Below are 16,879 nucleotides of genomic sequence, written 5' to 3' on the forward strand. Positions count from 1 at the left end.
TTGAATTCTGTTTCTCATTCAAGGTCAAATTATTTAGGGCTCTGAAAGACACTCATCCCTCCATGATCCAGGAATCTGAACAGGGAAAGCCATACACCTATTCCTTGGTAAAGTCTGTAGGAGAACAGCCTGTTCTAGCTAGATACGGTCATAGATATTGCTCAGTAACTGCATTTGTACAGAAGAAACCTTCCATATTGTATCTCTAATGTCTTCTGAGGTATTCAAGATGGGTGAGGAGAGGCACATACTCAGAAGTGACAGTAAAGGCAACAAGTATCAGAAGCACAGGACATCCTCCCTAAGGCACCCAAGATGGACCAAAGGGACGAACCCACAGGTCAGAGATCTAATGGGACAGACCACAAGCACAGGAGCTGCTGTGGCAGAAAATCTGTAGGTGCCTGGGCAATTTTAAGAACTTTGTATTCATGGCAAGAACAAAAAGAGCACCAGGACATCCAGGTTCAAGCTCAAATTAATTTGGTGCATCAGATTTGTAACAAGAACAGCCCAAGCTGTTACAGGAGAGCGGCTCTCTCAAAGCTTGGCTAAATGCCTGTGCTTGTGCAACTGAACTCCACTGCAAATGTAGAGGTGAGAGACAGGATCCCATCTTTAGGAACAGGGATACAAATGTCCCAAGAATCAAGAAAGTTTGTGATATTAATAGTGCCAGGACAGAAAACAGTAGATAGATCTCCAGTGAAGACACTGCTTTGAACACTAACCAGCAGATTAAATGTCAGCTCTAAGCTATACATGCCCCCCCCCAACAGGTACTACAGGCTGTCAGTAAGCTCCAAAATTAGCCACCCTAATCAAAGTTTTCTCATTGAGATCCTTGCTGAACATTCCCATTAGTAAGCTCAGACAGTATTTGGCTGTTCTGAAAAAGCTGCTCAGGTTCCTGAACATATGCCATGGCCAGATGGTGGATTCAGGAGCGCTTGCTCTGTTGTTCAGGTAGATGTCCACTGGAACAATGCTAGTGAAGGAATCACGGAGAGAAAGCTTCCAGTTCTTCTCCTTGGTGACTGACAGAACCTTCCCAGAAGGTGGTTCAGGCCCCTTTCCTCCAGAACTTCTGCAGTGATTTAGCACTGAATGTGACCCACGAGGTCTCATCCCCCGCACCGGTGCTGGCAGTGTTTTGTACACAGGGCACATTTTTTGGCTGCTTTCCTTCAGAAATCCTGAATAGGAAGCTTTCCAAAGAAGCTTCTGCAGGAACACACTGGGATCTATGGGGGACACATTTGTTTTATGATTGCAAGATTTGTTCACTTGCTGCAAGCAAAGCTCAGCATTTCTTGCCAACATCTAGAAAACCGTCACAGTGGTCATCCTACACTCACAGAGAGAACCTGGTACAGGTGTGAAGCTGTGCAGTGGAAGAGAGGTACTGAAAGGTGAGTCCTGTGATCTGCAAACTGATCACACGATGTGAAGCTGAGTTACACTACAATTGCTACAGAAATAACTTGTCAGCTGGGGTTATTCCCTGAAGAAGCTGCCCTTGGGCACACTCCCACCTACACTGCTACACAAGCAGATGATAGAGAGGGTATTAGGGACTCTGGGCATGCTAAAAGAAATAAAATCTGGTCATCCCCGTATCTCAGTTCTTACCTTGCTTTGATATTAAAAAATTTCTTTAATATACCCATAAGGGGTTGCAAACACCACAGATTTAGTGGTGTGGTGTTGACTACACGTGTAACAGCAATGGTTTTTTAATTTTCAAATACCACGAAGAAGATTTGCCTGGGATTATTATTGATACTATTTATAATATTAAACTGGAGATTAAAATTTACTTCCTGTAATTAACCTGGATTAAACTAATGTTCGAGTTGTCAGAGGCATGTAAGAGCTGTCATGTATAATGTGGATAGTTAAACTTTCTGTCACTCTGGATTCCTTTTCAGCTTGTTTTTGGAGACACATACATATCTAATTATTATTTTCATATAAAGGCTAGGAAATACTTGATTTGGCCAGTTAATGGATTTCATGCATCACCTCTATGCTTTAGCCAGGTTCGATGAGACATCGAGGTGCCAAGGGAGAGAGATCCCCTGTGTGATCCACTGTGTGGTTGTGTAGATGATTTATCTCTAAATGTAAAACCACCCTTCTCCTCTTTTTCAGTTGCATCGTTTGCCATATCACTTCTCTGATTTGCCTTTATCCCTTCAAATTCTGATTTTCTGCTTCCTGCTTCTAGCTGCTCCCATTGACACTATCACCTGAAAACAAATGAATTCTGTATCCCATGAGCCCAGTTAGTAAGGGCTGCTCCAGGAGTTCAACTTCCCACCTGGTTTTGCCCATCCTCATCATAAGATTATCTAAATTAATCTTCCACAGCTTGCTTATGAGAATGCCAGAGGAGGCAGTTACAAGTGTTTGTGCATGTGCCCCTGTTACCATGGGCTCCAAAAGACAACCCACAGCATCAGAGCCAGTATAATTATAATAATAATTCTAAGGGACATAGTAATGGCCATGCTGTCCACAAGGGCAAAATCAGTATAATAATGACCAAGCAAAATGATAATAAGTATATAAATCCCAACTAGTGATCCCCTAGGTGGTTGATAAAATTGCCAGTGAACCCCAGTGGATTACCAGGAGGCATCTTTACAAGACAGAAGCTTTCATCAACAGGATACACCACATTCTCCACATACAAATCCTCTGGTTTGCTTGCACAGAAAGATCTGTTCAAATCATTCTTATTTTTCCTGACTGGATGAGATTTCATGTGAAATGTTTCACTTTTATCTATATAATTTGCACTGTCAGTGAAGACTGCAAAGCAGCTCTTCTGTGGAGTGACAGCTTCATCCAAACACGGATGGACAAACTCTGCAAGTGCCACAACACAGTGTAACAAATGCAGATCAACAAAAGCAAAGCTTCTGTTTGAAGTGGTTTGTAACAAAAGATAAAGAGATCAGCTAAATATTGTGAAGGACCTACAGCACCAGTTTCATCATCCTGCTCTGCAAACAGGAGATTTACCCTCACAATTGTGAGGCCAAGAGACCTCCAAGGCAGGTTGCTCAAATTATCCTTTCAACTAATTCTTGTCAGGAATGGAACCTTTCACACAGTGATATTTTGTGGGTTGGTGTAAAGATACTATTGTTACTTCAATCTTATTTTAAGATTTCTATAACCATTGAACAGATACTGAATGGCCAAAACAGTTCCTCTTCAGCATGTGAATAAATGAGATCTACTAGTGATCTACTGGTAGGGGTTTTTCATTCTTTCACCGAGAGACTTCTTCAGTTCCAGACAGATCAACCCCACTGCCCCAAAATACATATCATAAGTAAGACCATGTTTGAAGAAATACTTTCTATTAAACAGACAATACTGTCCCCACTAACACCTTATTTTCAATGAAAAAAAGCAGTGAACTGAGCAGGAAACCTCTGACCAAGAAGAAACTTTTTAAGCCCTGCTAACAGCATTTCAAATAAAAACATCAGAGGTGGGAAACCGAAGCTACCTACACCTCCAGTGACAAGGAATAGTGCAACAGAAGGAAACTCCTCCCTAGAGAGGCCTGGGTCACACAGTGAGGGGGCAGGACAGTTTCACATTTGCACACAAAGGCTAAGAATGCAGGCAATTTCCTCACCAATTCCTCACACAACACATCTACAATGCTCCAACTACAGCCTTGCCCCTGTCATCCTCAACACACCAAATTCCCCTTCTACAATCACCACGTCCCCCAGGTGGAGGGGACAAATATGACCCCACTATTCTCAAAATCCTCGCTGGTGACTTTCTAAGAGTCCCTGCAGTCTATACAGCACAGTTATCTGAAAACAAATACACAAATGACATCCTCTGGAACGGAAATCTCACACTCAAGAGTGCACACCAGCCCCCTCAAATACCAATTCATGCATTTTGAGGACACGACTCATGACAGTCACTCAGCACATCAGAGAAATAAATCATGTTTTTGAAAGAGCCACACGGATAAGAATAGCAAAAGAAATAGCTTTCATGAAAAGACAGACTCTCTACTCATTGTATGCATTGCTCTCAAACACTGTCCTAAAAACTGTACTCAAAGAAATCCTCAAAAAAGTGATCATGTAATCTAGTGATGTTAGCACATCCTACCCAGCCATCAAAAACTCCCCCAGGACCATCCCTCCCAGCCTTTAAGCTGCCTCTCAACCTTGCTAAGTTTATCCCAGATGGAAGCCTTTTGTGTAGCAAATGAGAATAGAAAAAACAACTGCAACTTGTCAAAACCTTCCCTTCCACCTTCCTGTAAGGATCTTCTCTCCCAGACACCAGCACTGCCAGGTCTCACACGTGGGCTTACCTGGGATGTCATAACCAGGACAAGGGCCTCACCCCTCACCCCACAGCTGACCTCAAATAACTACTAAACACAGGCTGAACTGGCACAGACCACTGCCACAGCACAAACACACCTTGCTGCTGCAAAAGCAGCTCTCACAAGGGCTCTGCCACTCCTGATCCTGGAGGGAAACGTACGAACTTCCCTCCAGCCCCAAACCTAGGAATAAAAATTCCTAATGTTTCAGGACAGCAAGACTGCTGCTCTGCCACACTATAACCTCCCACACTCTCCTCACTCTCCCCCCTCCCCATCCCACAGGCTATAACTCTCTCTTTCTCAGCCTACATCTCATCCAGTCATTTAAACATGCCAGGAGATGTTACTTCTCTTTAATTTCTGCTTTCCTACCAATTAGCATTCCCACACTGAACCTGACAGCTCCACTTCCTGTCAAAGATGAGCTGAGGGATTTTCTCAATTTGCAATCCATTCTTAAAGCAAGCTGCCACTTTTAGGGCAGGCCTGAAGCTTTTCTTCTTTTCAAACTACACTGTTTGGCCTAATGCAAGACATCACCTCTGCACATGTCCTTAGACACCACGGGCACAATAACACTACTATGTTTTTATACAGTTTAAAAATCAAGTCATATTTACAGGCCAAGTAAACTTCCAGTCCTTATCATATCCTTAAACATGACTTTGAATCCCAAATCGCTGTGACTGTGGAAATTGGAGAGAAATGTTATGAGGCCACTGTGAAATTCTGGTTTTAAACTTAAACTTCCTACAAGTCATCACTATCCTCAATCAAAGGTTTGAAAATAGAACAGAAAGTGCTCATTGCCATTAGAGAGTAAGATAATGTTAGAAAGAAGCAGGAACTCTTCATGCTTAATGAGATAAAGCTGTTGTCCCAATCATCAGTCTTCCTTAACTAATCAGCCAGCCCCAACCTCTGACAGGAGAAGGAATCCCAGACAGAGAAAACAAGTATGGATCAAAACAACTTGACATTCGAATGTCTTCACTCTCAATTTTCTATTCACCATTATGAATAACTCTGATTGCCCTTGGTAGGTATTCTGTGAGATACCATTTCAACACTCTTCTGTTCACCTTCTCCCTCCCAGAGCTGTTTTTGCAGCAACTAAGGCCCAAAAATCTTGAGAGATGTAAAAGCAGACACACTCCTCAAATTCAGACCCGTGCACAGTCAAACTAATACAAACCAACAACATTATTTTCCCATTTAAGACAGAAAACATGTTTTAGAAAACATCTGAACCGTTGCACGGGAGGCAAAAGCTCCACTAAGCAAATACTTCCTAGTTGAAAGCTTGTCAGTGTGTCTGCATCCAGCTTATCCTTGCTGTGAAAGATGACCTGCACTCTTACCATCGTGATTAGAATTTCCCAGGGTCCAGGGCTCATCCGAGTCGAAGTGAGTGTCTCCTCCAATCCCTGGGCCAGGAAAGTAAGCGTGAGCCAGGAATCCACCTTCTCCATCAAACGGAGAACTGTCTCCATGGAAACCAGAAGCAAAAAATATCATAATATCTGCCTCCTTTCTGTCATTTTTAATTTCATGGTAAGGAACCTCTTCAAAGGTAAGCGGTGTCACTCTCTGCCAAACATCAAAGGCCTGACGGATGGCTCTCCTCGTATCAATCTCACCAACCTTGGGGGTGTAGTTGTGTACGCTGTAAAATGAGAAAGAAGGGACATTTAAATTTGCAGAATACATCAGAGACTTATTACCAATATACAGCCACAGAGTTTCCCTTTCCAAAGGGTCTTTATTTTTTCCAGACAGTACTTTGTGCACGCAAAGTTCTGCTGTTACAAAGGAAGTTACCAACAAAACTACGGCCCTGATCTGAGGTCTACATTTATTAATAAAAATCTTCCTAATGCCTTGGTTGATTTTGTGTTACTTCCTAAAAACCTGACAACCTTTCCAATCTGGGTGTAGGCAGCTGAGTAACCTAGTTTAAAAATGTAAATTACTTCAGATTTTGTCTGAAGTTATCGTGCATAAAAAAAGGAATCCAGCACATGAAAAAAACTGACCACTACAATTCTTTTTGAGAAACAAACCTTTCAGTAAATTATGCTTACATGAGCTGTTTCATTCTCAGGACTACTTAAAATATTTTGGAGCTCACAGGAGTGATGGACCTGCCAATTTTGTGCAGCTCAGTCCATGACAGGTGATGATACAGAGTTTGGGGAAGGTAAGGGGCATTTAAGTGCATATAAATTTCCCATAATTATAAACTTTAGTTTAAAAAATGCCGTTCATGGGGGGGTTTGTGTCTGTGCATGTAATACACTAATGATCTATTAAACTTGGCTTGGGGAATATGAAATATCTGTGTCATGGAAACAATTTTCAGTCTTTGATGGAGCTGGCTCAATTTAATACAATGATTGACAGATGAAAGACACTGTAACACATTCGGTGGTGAATCAAGACACCCCTCACTTAAATGCACACTACAAATACTGAAATTGGAAAGCTAAACAACCACTGGTTTGACGGAGGCAGCAGTGGAGCCATCTGCCAATCTGCTTCCTGTGGTTATGCATATGTTTAAGGCATGTTTTATTTATATGATTCTATACCAGTTTTCCCTAAGGTCCAGAAAAGGTTAGAAGCAGGATCTGATTCTCACACCTTCACAAACAGAGGGTGTCCCTTTACAATTTGAGTTAAAGGAATAATTATTGGTGGAACAAGTCCCTCCTCCCAGTCTCTACAGTTCCTCACTGTTACTTGAAGAATCCTCCTCCTCCTCCTTTCTCAGAATTCTTGGCAGAAGCAACAGAGAGCACCAGTCCCTGATTCCCTCCCTTTACACCGTCATATCTCTTCCTACACATTCTGGCACCTTCCCCATGCTGGTCACTCACATTTCTACCTCTCCATCACAGACTTTCTTTCTGTCTTAGTCTTGCTCACCTGTATCACAGAATATTCTGAGTTGGAAGGGACCCACAAGGATCATCACATCTTCTCCTTAATGACTATGTTCTTAATTTTCACTCCTTTGCAAACTCCTTTCCCCGTCCAAAAAATTTAAAAGGCTGTAATTTCAACTAGAATGGGGGGGGTAATTTTAATTTTAAGTGACATTCTTATTGTCAGAAACTTCCATTTGCATCATTCAGCAATTGTCTTTCAAAAGCTCACCCCAGCGTATCTCCTAGGCAGGCCTAAGCCTGGACAAAAGCAAGAGCTCTATTTCAGCAGCAGAAGTAAAACCTCTGCAAAAATACATATTCAGTAAAAAGTTGCAAATCAGTAGAAGAAGGAAGCACCTCGACTTCAGACAATGTTCTTTCTCCTTTAATGGTTTGTTAGAGATCACACATTATCTAAAGGCTAGAGCCTTAGATTTCAAATGGAACAGAAAGGGGCTGACTAAGATTTTCCTGCCAAAATTACACAATTGGTGGATGGGATTTAAGTGCCTTCACTGATTAGTTATTTTCTAATTGATAAGAGACTCTTCAGTTACTCCAGTGCCCTGACAGTATTCCCCCGCACCATGTTCTGAGAATGAAAGCCTTAACCAGGCATCACAGGCAGGATCCTGTTTTAATTTAAAAGTACTTACAAAATTTGCATCCCAAACAATTACAGACCATTTGTTCCCCATCAGAAAAGGGGCAGGGAGGGGGCTGTACCTGTAGGTTATGTGCTTCTGTCTCCACTTCTGGCCGGTGAGTGCATAGCGCTTTTTCCTCCGGCTGTGGCGCAGGTGGGGATGGTCTGGAACTCCACATCGAGGCTTCTTCATCCACCTGGAAGGGAAGGGAAAAATGGCAAGCTAGCAAAGAATCCAGAAAACAGATTCTGAAGAACTCAGGGGGTGACTGGAAGACCTGTGAGGGTTGGCCAATGCAGACCCCAAGAAGGGCTCAGTCCTCCCTCTCTCGGGTTTACCCTCTTTGCACAGAGCTGTGCACCCCATCTCTGCTGGCAATCCACACCTCAGCAAACCAAAAAGACTTCATTTTTCCTTTAGGAATCACAGACACCAGATCATGTAACCTCTATGCTTGACAAGAGCTTAATGATGATAATGCCACAAGAGACAAAATCACAGGTGCGTGTGCACCGGAATCAAACTCACCCACCACCTACTTTATCCACTCTCCATTTGTTGAAGTGCCAGGGAAAATAAATCCAGTTCCTAACTCACTAGATAAAACTGAACAAGTGCAAACACGACCCTCACAGACAGTGACTGAGGCTCTAACAATCAGAACAGATCACTCCAGTGTCTGGGTCACACACACCAAATTCCACGAGGTCCTTCCCATAACCCCTGACTCCTGATGTCACTCATGATGTAGGAAACTCTTGCCTCTATGGCCAGGTGAGCTGGAAGAGCAAAGGATGTTGTCCCTTGCACAGGGATCCAGGCACTATGATTAGAAAAGTCCAGTCTCCCTCTCTAACTCCTTTACCTCCAGCCTTGACAGATCTTTTGCTTATTTCTTGCACCACCTTGGGGGTGGTCAAACATGGGCACAGGTTGCCCAGAGAAGTGGCAGAGTCTCCATCCTTGGAGATATTCAAAACCCAACTGGACATGGGCCTGGGCAGCCTGTTCTAGCTGTCCCTGTTTGAGCAAGGGCTTGGAGTAGATGGTCTCAAGAAGTTCCTTCCGACATAAATGATTCTCAGACAAGGAGAAATAGACTGTTCCTCAAAGTAGTGACCCACTTGCTGGTGTGGGCACACTCCAGAGAAGTCAGAAGTGGCTCACAGAGGAACAGATCTGCCCATCACTGCATGTGGCTGCTGGGGAAAAAGGAGACAAGGACAGAAAGAGAGGAACAACAGGTACTGGTCTCCAAAGGTCCCCAGCCACATGCTTCAGGATTTCACAGCACAACCCAGAACAGCAGAGCAGAGCCCGGGAATAACATGGCCACAGCCTCCCAGGCAGACTGGCACTGCCCTCGGCCACTGGAACTCTTCAGGCATTTGATCCACCCACTCTGATGGCAAAGAAAAGTGTCCACTGTGACACAAAGCCCTTAAGAACACAGTGCAGGACGTGCCACTGCCTTGCCACCCATGAGAAGAACATCACAGCCAACTCTGGCCTATTTCTCAAACAAGACACCAAATTCTCTCCCTCCTCCTCAGTAAGGCTTCCCCCACATCCCTGGCCACCTGGGGGACAACTTTTGGCCTCCAAATGCAGACACTCCCCCATCAACTACAGCCAGCACACAGCAAGTAGTCCACATCCTTGTGCCCAAACAAAGTACAGCTTATCCATCAAAAAATATTAGCCCCACACCTTCAGGAAGGGAGCATCTCCCATCACCAGTAGAAGGTTTACAAGACTTCTTTCCAGGACACCCTTTAAATTAAAACCAAGCAGACAGACACTCGTACAGCCCCACCAGAACATTCTTCCACAGCACACACACACGGAGCCCAGCCCAGGCAGCCACACAGCTGCCCTTTCCTGATTCCACTTCCTACATGTAACAACTCTGGGGCTTATAAATTTCAGTGCAGTCATCTGTCATCTTCTCCCCACCAAAAACAGAGCAAATGAGAGTTGTTATACATATTGCACTGTACCTGACAGGAACCCAAGCTGTGCATATAAAGCTGGCACAGATCTTCCCCACTTACATCACCTTACATTTATCAGCACTGTACGTCTTTCAGAAATCCCAGCAACCTGTAGAAATCAGATCTGTCTTGCCCACACAACTGCTGCCACCTTCAAAGAAAAGCAGTACATCTAAGATTTGCTTTTAGAAAAGCCATATCAATTCGACCTCAACACGCTGTATTTTTCCAAGTGTCCTTTATTTGAGTTGTTTTGCATCGCTTCAAGCACTTTGCTGGAGAGATCTCAGGCTTACCTGTCACCTGTATTCTCCTAGACATTTCCTGAATTTTGTTGTTTTTTTTTAAAACTCCAGTCATATGATATGGCACCATGTTTTTAGCACAACCCTACACAAGCCATAGTGTGAACTCAGTTTTCACCTCTTGAGCTTCATGAGAACTCCAGTACTCTGAACATCAGGCATCAGCAGGCCCTGACTACAGTCAGAAAATTACCTTCTGTTTTATCTTCACTGGTATCATCTAGAAGACAAAAAATTAACAGAGGAGAGCTACCAAACCAACATGGGTGTGCAGAGAAATCACAAGGGCAGTGCTGGCTATGCTGACACACCAGCAGTACCTCACACCTCAGTTTCCTGGAGGATCATTGGCTGCTCCTTCCCAACATCTGAAAGAAACTTAATTCTTTCCACAACAGCAAATTCCCTGCCCCTGTGCCAGCTCCAGGTACAGGAAAAGGGCACAGGGCTGTTCCAGAGGAAGCTGCAACACCACCACCCAGGGCTTTAAAGGCCTCTTGAGCCAAAGCTTCCAAAGCAGAGCTGCCGAAAGACTCATGATGCCCACGGCTGCCTAACTCCTCTTTCAACCCTGTTTTACTCAGGCCTCTCTGAACCCCCATATTCTACCACAGTTTGTTCCAGAGCTCAGATACAGCCTTGATGAAACCAAGTAACAAAGCCCAGGTAACCTGGTCAGAGCTCAGCAGTACCCAAGCTGTCAACTGCCTGAGCTAATGTCAAGCTGAGAATGTTTATCTGGATCGGTTCCCTGACTCAGCTTACTTCCCAAACATATGGGCCCTGGTCTAATCACATGGGCCAGGGTACAAATGCAGCCATCTCTGCTCTTCTCAGCAGGGCAGGCCTATGGCAAAATAATCACAGAGCTGAAGCTTGCTGCTGTTGATCATCTGTAGCTGAGCTTTATGACAGTCATTCTCTACTGAGCAGTTTGGATAACTCTTTCTGTGTTCCAGGGGAAATCATCACATCACAAACAACAACAAAAGGCAATTACTTGAAGCAAGATTCAGATACTTATGGCAGCTTCCCCCTCCTTGTTTTTTGAAATGGGAACACCAGTAACACTGGATCATCAAAATTTATACTTGGCACTGTTTAGGCATAGACTACTGCATTCCTCCAGCTGCTTGGCATCAGTAAACAGGCAATTTCCAAAAGCACTGACATCCAGTTCTTGTCCTGATACAGCTGCTTGCCCCAGTTCAGGCTCCAAGCCCTCCACAAGACTCTCCTAAACAGAGGAAGCTGTCACTCTCCATCACCTGCTCTTGAGCTGGTGGAAGTGCCATCCCTAAACAGCTGTGGTGCACCTCGAGGTGAGGGACCTACACGACAGGCTCAGGACAAAGCACAAGACACTCCCAACACATGTAACACTATTCCCTGGTTCCCTTCAGAGCCATGGGATTGATCATGACAAACACAGCAGACACCACTTTTGTTTGGCACTATGTGCCCTCTCTCCACATGTTCCCAGGACTTTATCCTTGCCCAGCTGCTCTGCAAAACTAGAGTTCACCTCCCCAGCTGCAGGCAGACAGGATGTTTGCTGAGGGTCTGAGGAGGCTGGTTTATGAATTCTCTCCTGCTTTCCTTACAGGAAGCTACATATCATCAACATGCTACCTCAAGATAGATCCTCTGCTGAATGGACCCGACCCAACCTTCCTTTTGGGTACCAAAAAGCATCACCAGTGGTGGTGTTCCTTCCCATCTCCAACTGGCAGTACCTGCATTGTGGCTTTCACACACTCGGGCACCGATCTTGGAGGGAAAAACAAGCTCAGGATTTGGGGGCATGTGGAGATGAAAAACTTTAGGTTTCTATAGTAAGTGTAAACAGAATATGCAGAATTTGTTGCCTAACAAAGAAACCACAGAAAATAATAACTGCACTCTGATTCTTAAAGTTACTTTAAAGGGACAGAACTTATGACACTGATGGAAGTGACAGAAAAATTCACAGCTGCAATCTTAAAACTCATAGCACAGACTGAAATAACAGCTTAGCAAACGCCTGGATAATTCTGAGCCCTGGAGGCAGCCTGCCTTGTCAGCTCTTTTCCTTCTGCCCAGCTTCCACAACCAGGTCTGAGGAAGTGACAGCCCAACACAGCCCAGCCAGATGCCCCCCCAGTTCAAAATACAGGCTCACTGCTAACAGCAATCAGGACCTCTTTTTCTGCTCATGCAGTTTCCAGGCAGGTACTGCTGCTCCACCCTGCCATGCAACAGATGGACCTACTGACTCAGGGCAGATGGAGGCAGAGCAACCCAACACGCCTGCAAAGCACACCAGGGTTTGGCTGCAGCTGAGGTCTCAAGCCTTTGAAGACTCAAGTTTCAGAAGAGGGAACCATCTGGGATTTTCACCCATCAGCCTTTGGGTGTTCATGCACCACTCAACCCCTGCCCACACACAGAACCTCTAAAATGTGGGCAACACCTTCCTTTCCTCCAGAAAAACTTTCATTAACTAAAGCAGGGAGTCCCATGTGCAATTTGCTCCCTTCCCCCCATCACCCACAAGGAAGCAGAAGCAGCTCCCTACCTTTCCAAACTAGAACCCTCAATGTTATAGCCCCTTCTTCCCCCATCCCCTTCCAACTGATGAGCATCCCAGCTGCAAACTTCTACACACACAAGGCACACACACAGCCTTGCTCAATGGCTTCAGCATTCACCTACAAACTTATTAATGGCAAAGAGATCTCAGATGGAAAATCCCCACCTTTAAAAAGCATTTAATCTCCATCTCATTTGAAAAGCAAACAGGATTTTCTCTATCCCTCAACGCAGAACAAGGGGCTTTTCCTGTGAGCTAAAAGAGGGAATGTTATGTTCACTGGAGAGGCACTCCCAGCCCAGGATGATCCCCTCCTGCCCAATCCATTAATTTCTTCTGTTTCTCCCTCTTCTTGCAGCTTGCAAGGCATACAACCAAACCCCTTTGTACTTCACACCAGTTGGCTACTTTATGCCCCTTTCTTTTGTGCCACTGTGTCCCTTTTGCCAGCACAGTGCCCTAGCAGGAGAGATGAAGAACCAGGTAGAACCTGCTCTAAAAGGGTCTGCTAATGCAATAAGGTCAAGGGGACAGTAGCAGGGCCTAAGCAAGTTTCATTATTTGGGTTTTCTCCTTTCGCTCAGCATTAGATGCTTTTTTCCCCAGAAAGCATCAGTTAGACCTTCTCTGCAATCTGCTTTAGTCAACAGATGCTGCCTAATCCAGACCAACAGCAGACAGATCCAGGCACTACAAACAAGGCAATCAGACAAGGAGCCACTTCCACACCACCCTTCGCAGACTGAAGAGCAGACTACAGAACACAGTCCCTCCAGCCTGGGTGATTTACACTCACACTTCTGAGCTATCAACACTCCACCAACATACAGCTGGATGGTCAACAGACAGCAGAGAACATCGAAAGTCCAACAAATGGCAACTGTGGACAGCTAAGTAGCTCTGACCATCATCATCAGACTACAACAGCTCACTTCAACTCAGACTATGGATCTCCATAAATAGCATCTGTGGAGATACACAAATCCAATTAATTAAGAAACACATCAGAAGCCATTTCTGGAGCCAGAATTTTAACCTAAATCCAGACAGAGATGGAAATAAATGAAACCCTTGATGTTCTCCACTTTGAGAAGCTCACAGGATTCATGCTTTGCTTGTGCACCAGTGGATCTGTGTTCAAAGAACAACATTAACTAATTAGAGCTTCTCCTCACACTCACAAACAGTACTGTTGGCAAAAAGTGGAATTGCCCACATGTTTTTGTTAGAGACACCTTTTCACAATCAAGACTTCTCTGGCTCAGTCAGTCAAATCTATCCCTTTGGAGGACTTCTTGCTCCTGGAATAATCATGCAGGTAATGTGACAGTGCATTAAGAAAGGGAAAGACAAAAGTAGCCTGTGTTAATCTTACTCAATAGTTGTCTCGTCCAAAACTCCTGTCACTGGGATTCCATAAAACTGTTGCATAGTGGCAACTGCAGACTGCACAGCTTTCCCCGACTGCAAGGCAGACATTTGGCTGTCAGATGGAAGTAAGTAGCCATACGTTTTTAACCAACCCTGAAAAAGAAAGAAACAGATGGTAAGATGCCACAGTAAGTTTTCAACTTAACAGTTCAGAACATTTCCTCAAAAGAAAAAAAGTGACAAACTAGCCAAAAAAATTCAGCCATCTCTCTTTTTTTGGTTAGGTTTGGTAATATCATCTGATCCCTACAAAGGGCTGAAGACCCAGTTTAATATCACCTGTCCTGGCAGGGCAAGGCAGACCTGCCAGTTGAAAATGGTCATCATCCCTATTGAGTAACTGGGGCAGACTTAAGACTTTGGAGCACCAGAAATGCCCAAGAAGTTCTGCTCTGGTTCCAGGGACTTCCTGTGCACCCTGACCCATTGCCAGCATGAGATTTCTTAGTCCCCACAGCAGCAAGACCCCAAGAACCCACTGCCCATGACCCCCTCCTATCTGTGGATCATCATTCCAAGAAAAGAGTTTAACAGCCTGGGCAATCCCTGGAAACCAAAGTTCAACTTGCAATGAGCACAGGAATTATTCTTAAAAAAAATCCAACAAACAACAACAACAAAACCCCCCAAAACCAAAGTAAAACAAGAGCAAAAAAAAACCCACACAGAGAAAACCCAACAACAAAAAAACGACACTCACAAAGTTTGCAGAAACTCTGGTTCGATGGATGTTTCCTCTACCAACAGGTGATACCAGCAAATTGTCAGAATAGGAAAACAGCCACCTCTCCTCAAGGAGTTTTGTCCCTTTTCCCTGCCTCCCCCCTAAAATGCAGCCTTAGATAAAACCCTGTGTCAAACCTGTCAAAATGCTAAGCGCAGCATTTTCAAAAACACGCATTAATTCAGGATTTTTCTTCCCTCCCCTTTCTTCCCCTCCCTCACTTGGATGGTAGCAGAAAACAGAATATTAGTTCACCATTAGGTGCAAATGCCAATCAACCTCAAACAAAAAATTGTTCTCATAAACTTTTCACCATAACTTTTCAAGCACCCCCCCAGTGCTTTTGTCTTCTAGCCAATACCCCAGCCCTTCAATTCAATACTTAGACTGGGATTACTATGAGACCAACATACATCCCCTAAGCTTTTTCCAGCCACGAGGACAATCCATCTGACCCACAGGACAGTCCTCACCACACGAGTGCTGATGAATCACCTGCATGCACTGTTCTCCCACTGGCAGCCTGATCACTCAGAGCAGGGGCGAGAGGAGAGGTTTGTCTTCCCTCAACGTAACACAGCAGTGGGAATGGGGCTCAGGTCAGGAAGAGCACAAGTGGGAGAACAAAACGGCCTTGCTTCCAAAGCAGGAGAAAATCCCAGTATGGGTTGGCAGGGACCTTAAAGCCAGTGCCACCCCCTGCCATGGGCAGGGACACCTTCCACTAGCCCAGGCTAGTGGAAGCCCCATCCAATCTGGCCTTGAACACTTCCAGGGATGGGGCAGCCACAGCTTCTCTGGATAACCTGTCCCAGAGCCGCCCCACCCTCACAGGGAAGAATTTCTTCCTAATATCCAATCTAAACCTAATCTCTTTTCAGCTTAAAGCCATTCCCCCTTGTCCTGTACCTCCACCCCTTATCCCAAGTCCCTCTCCAGCTCTCCTGGAGCCCCTTTAAGCACTGGAAGGGGATCTCAGGTCTCCCTGTAGCCTTCTCTTCTCCAAGTGACCACCTCCAGCTCTCCCAGTCTGTCTCCAGAGCAGAGGAGCTCCAGCCCTTGGAGCATCTCCGTGGCCTCCTCTGGACTCGCTCCAGCAGGTGCCCCCACCTTTCTCGTGCTGTGGCCCCAGAGCTGGGTGCAGTGCTCCAGGTGGGGAAGGGAAGCGGGACCACAGCCCTCGGGCTGTGCATGGAACAGTTCACCAAGTAAATGGACACACAGCGCTATTCAACACGGACACTACCAAGGGCTCAAGACAAAGCCAAGGGGCAAAACTGCTCCTAGACCGGACATTTGCTACCTCTGCCTCGGCCTCTGACAAACATAACACGCTGCAACACTTCGGTCTGACCAAAATTAGCTGCCCTTGGACAGCGAGGGCAGAGCCCAGCGACCAAAACAGCTCCGCGGGGGCTCCCCTCTGACATCCCCCTTCCCTGCCCGGCGCGCTCGGAGGCGGCAGCGGGAACGGGGCACCCACCACACAGTGCCGGCTCGGACACCTCGGGAAGCTCCCGGCGGACACCGAGGCTCCGGCTCACCCAGGAGGGGCACGGCTGCTCGCCCGGCCGCTTCCCGACCCGCCGAGCGCGGCCGGAGGAGCCGCGGCCGGAGGAGCCGCGCCCGCACCCCCGAGCGCAGCCCGGCCCGGCGGGAGATGCCGGAAGGCTCCCGGCGGGCACCAGCGCCCGGGCACGGAGCCGCTGCCCGCCCGGCTTCCCCGCGAACCCCCGGGGCACCCCCCGCCCGGCCCGGCCCCGCTCCCGCACGTACCCGGCCGGTGCTGGTGTCGGCGGCGGCGCGGAGCAGCGCGCACAGCAGCGGGAGCAGCGAGCCCGCCGCGCCCAGCGCCCGCCGCGCCCAGCGCGCCATGGCCCCGCGGCGGCCCCACA

General features: G+C 46.1%; 1 protein-coding gene across 1 annotated transcript in view; it reads right to left on the reverse strand.

The window, feature by feature from the left end:
* Positions 1-16,849, reverse strand: part of MMP24 (matrix metallopeptidase 24) — a 46,451-nt gene extending 29,602 nt beyond the window's left edge. Inside the window, exons 1-4 of the mRNA XM_027708483.1 lie at positions 16,761-16,849; positions 14,205-14,353; positions 8,038-8,154; positions 5,743-6,047 (exon numbers count right to left, since the gene is read on the reverse strand). Of these exons, the coding sequence (XP_027564284.1) occupies positions 5,743-6,047; positions 8,038-8,154; positions 14,205-14,308 (526 nt within the window). The 5' untranslated portion in view covers positions 14,309-14,353; positions 16,761-16,849. The remainder of the gene's footprint in view (positions 1-5,742; positions 6,048-8,037; positions 8,155-14,204; positions 14,354-16,760) is intronic.
* Between the last annotated feature and the right edge of the window lie 30 nt (positions 16,850-16,879).

Source organism: Neopelma chrysocephalum, unplaced genomic scaffold (genome assembly GCF_003984885.1).
Source record: "Neopelma chrysocephalum unplaced genomic scaffold, ASM398488v2 Primary Assembly neopelma1_96250, whole genome shotgun sequence".
Classification (NCBI taxonomy): domain Eukaryota; kingdom Metazoa; phylum Chordata; class Aves; order Passeriformes; family Pipridae; genus Neopelma; species Neopelma chrysocephalum.